Raw genomic sequence first — 11,887 nt, forward strand, 5'->3', positions numbered from 1 at the left:
AATTAAAAGTCATCGCTGAAGAGCGCTTGAAACTGAAGCAATTTCATGTTCAACTTCGTATTATATTCGTATCACCTCAATACTCGAAAAAGAGACTAACAAAAAACAAAATTATATATTGTGAGATTAATGAGTGCACTTGTGGATGGAGCGCATTTTTTTGTTGTTTAAAGAATTTTTGTAAATTTAATTAAATTTTAGGATTTGGTAAATAATTGATTTGCCATAGAATAAGGCAGTCGTGGGCAACCTGTGCATAACGGAACACTAGTGTAGCGCTAATATTTTTGGAAATGCCATGAACAGTGTGCTGTGTGCAATATCGGCCTAGGCTTATCACCAAGATAACGAACACACGACACTAGTGTTTCGCGGAACATAGTTTGGACAACACGGGCTTATATTAATTGGAAATCCAACAAATGAAAAATTTCTTCGATTGTTAGTATGTAGCAGTTAAATACCGAAGATCCTACGCTACCAACTAGCTTCAGCTTAAACAATGACTACAGGTCCTATTGGTATTATTTACAGAAGTATTCTTGATACATTTCTCAAGAATGTTAGATTGTTTGTTTATGGCACAAGTAGGGACACTAAGCAAACTAACTTCTAACTAAACTTTAAAAGCAAAAGTGAGAAATATCAGGTAGCAGGATTCTGTGTGGATTTAGGAACAAGTCAGTACGATGCTATCTCATCGGTTTTTTGTCACGTTCATGTAGATCAGTGTTGTCCAAACTCTGTCCCGCGACACACTAGTGTGAAAAGTCATGATCCATATGCCAGGTGTAGTTTAGATCAAGACTCTATCACCAAGGTGTTCCCTTGGGCAAAAAAGTTTGCACAACACTGAAGCAGATGATATAAATTTGCAAAGTTCTAGTCAATCCGATATTCACATTTGAATTAACAGCAGAAAAACTTAGCAAATAACCAGTAATCTCACTATAATCATATGATTCATCCAGGAACTATATAGCAATGTGCAAATATTAAAACTGCAATTTTGTATAAACTCACAAAACAGGTTTTAGAGATGAAATAGTCGGAATCATAACGAAGTGATTCATCCAAAGTGAATTTATTGACGCGAAAATGCGGTTGGAAGTATCTTAAGATGTTTTTCAACTAAAAAATTCATTCATAAAAAAAAGAGAATTTAACACAATCAAGAAATTTATTTTGTTGATGTTACGAGACCATAGTAAATTACATTTTTCCCGTTCTGCTTCACATTCTTATTCGTAAATGATTTCACGTAGGAAATTTTCTTGTTATTCATTCAACAGTTTTTAGTTTTAGTTGATTTGCACAAAAAACCAGACGTTTTTTTAATATTTTTCTTATTTTAAGCGTGTTTTTGTGTCTCTGCAGTTTCGAGAAGTGATTCTTTTATCGTTGCATTTATCGCGCACATTGTTAAACATACATATTCTTATGTTGCACATACAAATCAGAGCAAAAAGAACTTTTGAGAATTGTTATTAAAAAATAAAGTTTTCAGTTATGTATTAGTTCATGCAGTGCTACATAAAACTGTATTTATTGAGAAAAATTACCTGTTAAATTAAGAAAAGAAGCATAAAATAACATAGAAGTGAAAATTTTTTATGAGGAGAAAAAAGATCGATTTCTAAAAAAAATAATATTATTAAATTTAGTCAAGAAGCCGGCAACACACACAATTGAACAGGTTGCAAAGATTATATAGCAGTGAAGCCCTCAAAGTTATCCCTTTTTTTGTGCATGCCACACACATAACAAAAACAAAAAAACACACACATAAACCACACAAAAATTTGTGTCTTCTTCTTGCATTTCGCTGCTTGCCCCGAACATGTAGCTACGTTTATTTTATTGCGAATTTCGTGAATCACCATCAGTGTTGAAGAACTTACTGTACATCATCATACCGAGAGGTTTCGGCTTCTTTCCTATATTAATTTAGATTATGCACTTTTAGTTTCCATTAAGCGTTCAAATCGAGATCAGTTTTCGTACAAGACATTATAAACATACAGATAGAAATGAAAGGAATCATGCATAGAAATCTGGCAAATATCATTTCAATATTTATTATTGTGTTATTCACGCGAAAAAATTTACATATAGGTAAGAAGAATTAATATATATAAATTATTTTGTGAAAAAAAATATACCGACTATATGTGCGGAATCTTCTCTCACTCTATTGAATTTATGTATGTTTTACATACTCACGGAATATAAATTATCAATGAAACACTCCAGAGATTTGAGGTTTGATTCACAAGAAATTACTCATTCATGAAGAAAAGAAAAAATATATAAATACATGAGATAGATTGTATGCATTCCCGAGCGGTATAGTGCAATGTGATCTTCAGGATGCAAATTAATATTTTTGAAGTGCTTACTATGAGATATAGTTGTGATATGTGAGATAAAATTTGTGACATTGCATGTCAAATCAGCAAAATTCTTGAAAGAAGTTTTGAATTCAAGGCTTGAAGTGTGATCAGTGGCATCCAATGTCTGTGCTTATTTTCCGCAGGACTCAAGAGTGTTGAAGAAGATAATCAATCGCGAAAGTATTTTATATTCAAAGTACAGTGTGGCTCAAAAAAGGTTATCCTTAAATTTTATGACAAAAACAACTTACTTACATCCTTGCTTCGCTGATTCAATATCATTTGTGATCCATGACCTCCCATTGGTGTCGCTTGAAGCTGTCTCTATCGCTGGTTTCCACATGGCAATACCAAGTGCAGCACTGTTTTTATCAATAGCTTCTTTTCAAGAGTTCTTTAGACAGAAAAAAATCTGCTACTTTTAAATCAGTGGACAACCTTTCATTTTTCACGACACACCTTGATGGTTAGACTAGATCGCAAAAGCGCACTGCATTCTGTCAATGGAATTTCCAAAAGATTTTGGCGGCACCTTAGTGTGACGCGACACACAGTCTACCCACCACTGTTGTAAATGAATTATCAGACTTAGGTTGAAATATAAAAAAGTATCCAAAAAAGGTTTTCTTAACCGAAGGATCGCAGTAAATGTAATGGTTACAACTTTTAGGATTCGAACCTCCAAACTCAAACTGTTTTGAATTCAATTTGTTATTGTTTGTTAATTAAATTTATGATCATGTGTGGCTTAAATCCTTACTAGTTTTTCTTCTCAAGATTCATACACTTTCGTCTGTTCCTAAATATTTAAATATTTAAGGTCGAAAAAGTCCATAGTCTACCATAATTTATCAACAACCTTAAATGTCCCTTTATTAAAACACCAGCAATTCATCTTGTCTACAAAACGCTTTTAAATCATTTTTATCATTCAATAGTCCTAAGTCTAGACCCCTCATAAATTAATGCTTAAATGCATCTTCACTTTAATTCATGTTTCCTTTCATTCATTCATATGATAATCATTAGACCACCTCAATCGTACAATCGTTGGTCGGGTAAGACAGATAGATGAATCGTTAAAGGTATGTGCGGTTTGTCGGAATCATTATTGTTTAAAATATTTTGAAATGATGTGGAAATATTTACATTACTATCGTTTCCGTAAAAAAAATATTAAGTTCATTCTTTTTCCAATGTATATCCATTATTTATACTTCTTATATTCATTTTGACTGTTTGTTTCTTCATTCTAAGACTATTCTAGACACTTTACATACTTTTTTTTCATCATTATTCTAATTTGAACGAGAGAAAAAATTAATAACACGCTTAATGAAGAAGATCCATCCCAACGAACGTTATGGTAGTCCTGATAATGACTATTATTGCTGTTAGATCTTTTTTTTCTCGTGAAATTGAAATCGGTCCATGTGAAACGAATTCATAGATGAATAAACATAGAAATGAAGAACAACTTAAATTACTATGGATATGGTATATAATGATGGATAATAGTGAATCAATAAAGCCAAAAATAAGAAAGGCACCACATGATGCTCATAAAAATAGCGCAATAATTTTTATAGAAAATATAGTTTGTACAATAGTAAGAAGCACTATAGGTGGCGCCTTAACTAAGAATCCAATTCTCATTTATTATATCGTCAGTGCCAAAAATCTTAATTTTGTGTAGAAAATTGAGAACAATAATATTCCTTACTGTTCTTTAGTAATGATATGCATACAGAGAGGTTCTTAAAATATTCATAAAGGCAAATATGGAAGTCAATTTGTACTCACAAATCTATGGTATGTAGATGAGGTATGAAAATTATTCCAATTGAGATACCTGAGTAGACAGTCGGTTTTGAGAATTTAATGTTATAGATATTAGACATCATGCCTTATTAAGAATTTGGAAAGGAATATTAATGATCTAGGAATGTTATATTTCTGACAGAAGTACATGTCTGACCAATGTGTATTCTAGTGTTTTCAATAAGAAGGAAAGGTTCAAATCCCTGTAAAAGTCGAACGCTATTAAGACCATTGAGATCTAGAGCTGCACTAGTGCTTGTCATTGTTACACTAGGGTGTGACAGACCTCTGCACTCAGTATTCCTACAGTTTATAGTGGGATCAAACTACAAAGGGTCAGTATTGCAATAATAAGGTACCAAAGTATTGATCCATCCTATCACCAAGCCACTTCTTATAAGTGGACTTAGTTGAATTTGCATTAAGCAATAAAGACTTATGTCTTCATCTAAATTTCAAGTTCAACTATGGATCCCATACTGATCTTAACAACAGCTACGGTATTTATAAAAAAATAAAAATTTTGAAAGCACACGCCGGGAGGTGCTCTTTATTTTACAAGCTAAAATGTACAGTCCATTAAAAAGAGCGATAAGAATATTCAAAATAAACATCAGTTCATGCGAAACAAACGTTATTATCTTCATGTACAAAAAAGTGTTCTACAAACACAAAACAGACAATATTTTGCAAAAAAGAATCAAGCGTCTCACATTTTCAATTACGCTCGTTGATCTGTTGACGCTCAAAGTTCCCTTATTTCTTATTGAAACAATTATGGATCTAGAAAATCATAATTATTTGCTCATTATAAAAGGTTCCACAAAATTGGCTTAAAAATAATTTTTCTCTTCTTTTTCATGTCTCTGCCGCTTTCTGTCCAGTCTAACTATCACCTTACCTATATTAGTTTTCGTGTATTATTTTTCTTATTTAGACAATATAAGCCGGTCTTGTATCTCATTCTCATGATTGTATGTTTTGCTAGTTTGAACGACTTGTCTTTCATTTCTTTATTATTACGTGACTTACCTGATTCATCTTACAATGCTGGTTTTGCCTTTCATCTTTTTGATTCTCCAATTACACACCAATGTTTATTGTTGGCAGTTAATAGCCTTGTCATATTTATTTCAAGAATTATTATTACTTGATTTAATAATAAGAAAATTCTTTTTGTCGGATATAAATAATTATTAACATCAATTTAATTCTTGTTTATACTTTTCAGTTGCCTCAGACCAATTTTGCATCTTTCCAATGGAGTTACAAGGAGAATATAGAATACAAAATGCTGCTCTAAATGGAAATAATAGATTTCAATATAGTATAATCAACATAACAGAAGAAGACATATCACCATATGGATTATGTTACTCTCGTAATGGAAGTAATTTTATTGTAAACTTAAGGTAAAATTGATTACCGTTCCTATACCAACAAAATTTCATTCGGGTATTAATTGAACATTATTTTAAAATTTTCTATTATTCTCTATTTTCTATATATACAGTAGCGATGATGATAGAATAGCTTGCTATCGGTGCTTCAATCTTCAGATGATTTCGAAAAATATACTTCTTTTAATTCACACTGAAAGTGACATTAATTCCAAATGCTCGTCATCAGCGGAAACCGTAAAATGTCCACCCGAAATAAGCTTAAATGATGAGAAAAAGTTTACAAATGACTTTTATTCAATTATTCTCTACAGTTAGTAAATAGAATCTTCTATATCCGCTCGTGAAAGATTTTGTCAGATTTCGTAAATGTTTTGACATATTTAATGGGTTTTAAATTCGGCTGAATGAGTTTTGGCTTGAATTGACGAATAATATAAGAAAGTGTGCTGAATTCAGTTATCATAGGCTGAACTGCTGAATTCAGTTTTCATGTGCTGAATTGCTCAATTCAGCTATCGTGTGCTGAACAGCTGAATTCAGTTATGATGTGCTGATTTGCTTAATTCAGTCATCATAAGCTGAATTGCTGAAGTCAATTTTCTTGTGCTGAATTCAGTCATCATAAGCTGAATAGCTGAATTCAGTTATCATGAGATAAAATGCTTAATTCAGTAATCGTGTGCTGAACAGATGAATTCAGTTATCTTGTGCTGAATTCAGTTAAAATCTATTGAATTCGGCTGTAATGTGCTGTATTCAGATGAGTCAAATTGAATGCTTTCAAATTCAGCTGAATTAAACCACAATAACCTGACAAAATCATCCACAGAGCAATTCCACAAAAAATAAAATTTTTTGTCACTCAAAAAAGTCTCTTCATTGTCTCTCGTATTTTTATGTCTTTTTAGGAATCGAGTCTCGTCATCGTGAATTTTGTCCATTTGATGGAGAAATTAAATTTGACTATTACTTAAACAATCAAAAGATCTGTAGTGGATTTAAATCAACAATTTCAAATTGTCCATCCAGCTCGTCAATGAATATTCATTTTCGTGATTGTACGCAAGATCTTCAACCAATAACATTTGATTGCTTAGGAAATTGGAAAATGCAAAATCAAAATTTCCTTGCTGTGATTGAGTCATCGTCGAATGAGACTGAACAGAAATATAAATGTGGTGTATGTGAATGAATGCTTTTAATTCTTAAATGGTCATTTTAATTGCCTTATTTTATAATTTTTAGACATATGAATATGATAATCATGATGAAACTCAACTCACATTAAGAATTAATAATGACTGCAGCACATTACCAAAAAGAAATTCTGTTACAAATAATCAACAAGTTTTTAAGATTAAGAAATCATTAAATTTTCTCGAATCAAATAGCTTTAATGACCTAGAAATTTTATTTCCTGATAATCTTCAAGGCGATTGGCAATACATGTCAATATCAAAGAACTTATTAACCTACAGGGATGGAAGCTCATTAAAGACATTCTACATGTCTTTGGTGACTATATTAGAAAGTGATAAGTATATCGTCCGTAGTCGATCTCAATGCGGCGAAGAGAACTATAAATGTATAATTATAACTCAATTGCATGACAATGTCATTGAGACTCAAATCAGCTCAAAAACACTCAGTTCATTTACAAATTATGAGATTTGCAACAATAAATATTTTAATAACAAGGAATGGGTAACACAAGCAAGTAAGTCATGCGAAATATTGATATTGGATATCCATACTCATGTGTTCTTTATTCCACAGAAATTGGAGAAAATGTGACAAAGGAAAAGTGCCCCATTTATGGAAAATATTTCGGAAAACTCCCCGATGACATGAAATTATGTTCGGTGATATCATCAGATTGCCGTAACCCTGATATAATGTTTTATCAAATTGGCCCATGTGATTCACATGACATTTATGAGACTCGGGTATACCGTTGTTTGGGTCATTGGATAGACAAAAAGAGCACAAATGTATACACATTAACACAACGCGTTGACGTGGTTAATACTTATGAATGTTTTGTTGGATTAATGACAAATTCAGATGACGGTCGAAGCATTTTCATTCGTGAAGCGGGAGAGGAAGGAAATTGTTACAAGTCATTAGACCCATTCTCATTTGGTATGGAAATGAATCGAACAGGTGAGAATGATGAGATATTTTTGAGAGAAGGATGATTTTAATGACATTTAATTCATCATTGTTATTATTATTTTGTTCCTTTAGAAACATGTCCTTATAATAGACTCAAAATAGGCACAGAAGAGATATTTGTTAGTCCAACAGCACAGGATACATTCACAAAATATGATGTGTTTGATGAATCTAATGATATTGATATTCGTACGTCAACAAGGAGACCTAAAAGTAAGTTTTGTCAACTGATAGGTCCAGTAGCTAAAGCAGCTGAATTCAGCCAACTTAGCCAGCTGAATCCAGCAGTTTTAAAGAATAGAATTGAATTCATACGGTTCAAGTAGCTAAATTCTGCAGATTCAATCAGCTGTATTCAGTAAGTTCAATCTGCTGAATTCAGCAGGTTCAATCAGCTGAATTCAGCTAGTTCAATTCATGAATTTAACTGAATAATATTTCAAAATATTCTTGCCTACATTAATGGACGAAGAAATTGCCTCAATTACATCTCCGCCTTATTCTTTCATTGACAAAATTATTCTAATACGAGAAAATTATTTTTTTATAGCATCTAAAAAGCAGAAAAAGCGTCCTGACGAGGAAAATGACATAGATAATAATGTAATATCATCATCAACAACAGCCTCAAAAGCATCATCTGTAGCAACAACGTTCTATTTAAGCGGATTAATTTTGATGATTCATAATTTACGCAACTTAATAATTGTCAAATGTTTTTCATGAGACAGAATAAGTGAGATGACAATAAATTATGTTGTAATATAATGAAAAGCATTACAAGTTCATTAAGATACTCTTATAAATTATAAGAAGATGAAAACTCATATAGAAAAATTGTTTTTTATTTCAGTTTAAAATTGTTATTTCTCTCTTGCTGGAAAAGTTTGTCATACAGAGCATAAAGTCATTTGCCATTTTGCCATGTACTTATGTCACATATATTAATATACATTCATACACATATTTCACCCTATCAATTTACAATCATCAGAACTGTAAAAAAAAACCGAAAAAGAGATTTAAAATGTTTTCAAAATCAGAAAAATGGCCATAAATCAGCATGTAGTAATAAATTTAAATTTTACCAAATGATTCCTTTGGGTTCATAATATGAAGTGTGCAATTTTTATGATCAATTTATTTTTCGCTTCAAACTTTCCATAATAAAAAAAGAAGCATGTAAACATTTTTTGTGTTGTATAAAAACGGATATTTGTTGATTTCCGATTTGCAAGTCACATATCTTCATTTCCGTTACGAAATATTGTATGTGATGATGAATCGAGGTGTCGAATGTTGAGGATTTCATCATAAATCAGGGTGAGGAGAGTAATAAATTAACATCAATAGGCTTTCGTGACTTGAAGAAATTCCTTCCCATGGATATTATATTTTGATAAGCAAAAAATTTATGCTGTTTATGAGTTATTTTGGCTGTAATGAGTTTGTGGAGTATCTTATTTGATTCATGTGGTGTAAAACGTAAAATCGCCATAAATTGAGCAAAAAATTGGTTCATTTTTCGGATTTTTTATAGACTTTGCAACAGTAGATGTAATAACGGTCATTTGAGATTTGAATAATATCTTTTGTGCAAAGTTGAAACCCCCTTTTTCATACAAAAGTTCAATCTGTTTTTGAACTTCGATAAATAAACATCTCATTTAATTAAAAAAAATTTGAGGAAGTCGTTTTAATTAAACTACAGTCACCACAACTACAAAAGAAGTAATAATTGAATCTCGTCCTGATTTCACAGTATTTAATTTCCCATATGCTCCTTAAAAACTAATTATCACGGACGAATTAGCTCTTACTCCAATCCAAAACTATTTTTATGAAATTATGTATTAAATGTGCCGCACATCGACATTATATTCCCAAATCCATTCTTATCTAATTCCAAAATTTTCACTCTTCATGCTTACTTACTCATTAAACAATGGAGAAAACAAATTTTAAAGAAAAAGAAAATTCAGCTAAGCAGATAAAGACATGAAATAGTTTTAACCATTTATTCCTCAAAATATGCTCACATATGCTACAGCAAGCATACATTTTTCTCATTTAACAAATAAAATATTTTGACACAACTTCTAGTGTCACGTCCGAAGGAAAAACGTCTGCAAAGTATTAGTTGTCTTCAAAAAATCCAGATTAGATGAAATAAAAATGTTTTCTTCATTGTTTCCTATTTTTTCTATATTTATAAATGAAGGATTATCCTTAAAGTATAGTTTTTTCGGTGAGGGGTAAAATCCCCGAAAAATATTATTCCCACCAATACCGCAAATTTTTAGTGACTTGAATAAATTCCCACTTAGAAATGTACATGGGATTATTATATTTTGAAAATATTAAGCAATATATTTTCAATGCTGTTTATGAGATAATTTTCCACTGTAATTTCCAAGTTTGGGAATCTATTTAATTCATGGACCACGATGTAAAATCCGTTTAAAAATCGGGAATTAAATTGAGTCCTTGTATAAAAATTCCACTTCATATTTTCAAGGGTTTTTTCCTGAAGATTTTCATGAAGATAGTAGATTTCAATAAAGTCGGTCTAAATGTTCGCTGAGATTTAGCGAATATTGTAGTATTCTAGAAGGTTTGTGCATTTAGTTTGGAAGTGACTTGGACTCAACTGGATCTTTATTCGAGGAAGAGACTAAACTCTACGCGGAAGAATCATGTCAACAATACTATTTTAGGAACTTCGAAGTCAGAAAGGATTGAGGGGAACACTTGGCTGGAAAAGCGCAAGCTTTGCTACTTGGTAATATTAGGGGCCACTTTCTTAGAAAGCTTTACGATGAACCCTCTTTCCAATCCTCTATGCACTGCTCTAGGGACCAAATCTCACAAAAAATGGCTTGAGAATCTTTAATTGGCATCTGCATCCACTTTAAGGATTTCAGAAGGAATAGCATTTATCTTTACCATTTTCAGTTTCTTGACTGCCTCAACTATTTCTTTCATGCTTGCTATTTCGGATTAATTGGAAAAGCTTTTGGACTGTCGATTGTTTCAACAACTGTTCCATCTATTTGTTCCTTCCTCAAAATTCTCCACCTAAATCTGCTCATCAAAAGTGAACAAGACTTTTCCTCTTTTGATTTTATTCGCGCCTGTTTTCATTACTGAATGTCTACCAAGCTCTTTAATAGTATTACAGTGGCCGCTAATATTACCACAGTCATCAGAAGCTTGCGAGAGCCAAGTGTTCCCCTCAATCCTTTCTGACTTCCTTCTTATCTTACCTATCCATCAAATAGTATTGTTGACATAATTCTTCCGCGTAGAGTCTTAGTCTCTTCCTCGACCATAAACATAAGATCCAGTTGAGTCCAAGTCACTTCCAAGAACTAAATCTGGAATTAAACCTTCTACAATACTACAATATTCGCTAAAATAAGCGAACATTTAGCCACCGACTTTAGTGAAATTATTATCTTCATGAAAATCTTTGAGGATAAAAACCCCACTTGAAAATACAAGTGGAATTTTTATCCACAAGGACTCTTTTAATTCCCGGATTTAAGTTAAACCAGGATTTTAATCGAAGGTCCACGAGGATAAACGTCCCACTTGGAAATGTAAGTGGAAATATTATCTTCTTGGAAGATAAAAATCCCACTTAGAAAATATATGTGGGATTAATGTTTTCCCGGCAGGATAATAATCCCACATACATTTCTAAGTGGGAATATTATCCCGCAGGGAACATATAAAAATTTGCGGTTTTCGGGGTTTTTATCCCGCTGGGCTGTGGGAATAATATTTTTCGGGGATTTTACCCCTCACCGTTTTTTCGGTAAGGAATATGTTCTGCTTAATATATAGGTTTTTATGCTCATCTATATTATGAGATGTGTGATATTAAATTTTATTTTAAAATCTCATAGATTATGCGAGAAAAAAGACATTTTGTAGGAAGGATTACTACCAACTAGAATCATATTCTATGAATGCAAAATAGTTTTTTAATTATAATTAAATTTTATAGAAATTTAGATTTATTTCAGATTAATGGGGGGTGGTAAGGCGTCATTTGAAAATGACATCTGTAAATGCTCGTCAGCTCAAGGT

At 31.9% G+C, this 11,887-nt stretch overlaps 1 protein-coding gene across 1 annotated transcript; it reads left to right on the top strand.

Annotated features, from left to right (window-relative positions):
- The first annotated feature begins 1,318 nt into the window (after positions 1-1,318).
- Positions 1,319-8,569, top strand: LOC139094713 (uncharacterized). Its single transcript, XM_070645863.1, has 8 exons — positions 1,319-2,115; positions 5,446-5,626; positions 5,728-5,927; positions 6,526-6,797; positions 6,863-7,334; positions 7,394-7,780; positions 7,865-8,005; positions 8,343-8,569. Exons 1-8 carry the CDS (start codon positions 2,031-2,033, stop codon positions 8,516-8,518), a joined length of 1,914 nt encoding a protein of 637 aa, XP_070501964.1. The 5' UTR covers positions 1,319-2,030; the 3' UTR covers positions 8,519-8,569.
- The last annotated feature ends 3,318 nt before the right edge of the window (positions 8,570-11,887 follow it).

This window comes from Chironomus tepperi, unplaced genomic scaffold, assembly GCF_022539635.2.
Source record: "Chironomus tepperi strain 1889 unplaced genomic scaffold, CSIRO-AGI_Ctep_v1 contig_354, whole genome shotgun sequence".
In the NCBI taxonomy this organism is placed as follows: Eukaryota; Metazoa; Arthropoda; class Insecta; order Diptera; family Chironomidae; genus Chironomus; species Chironomus tepperi.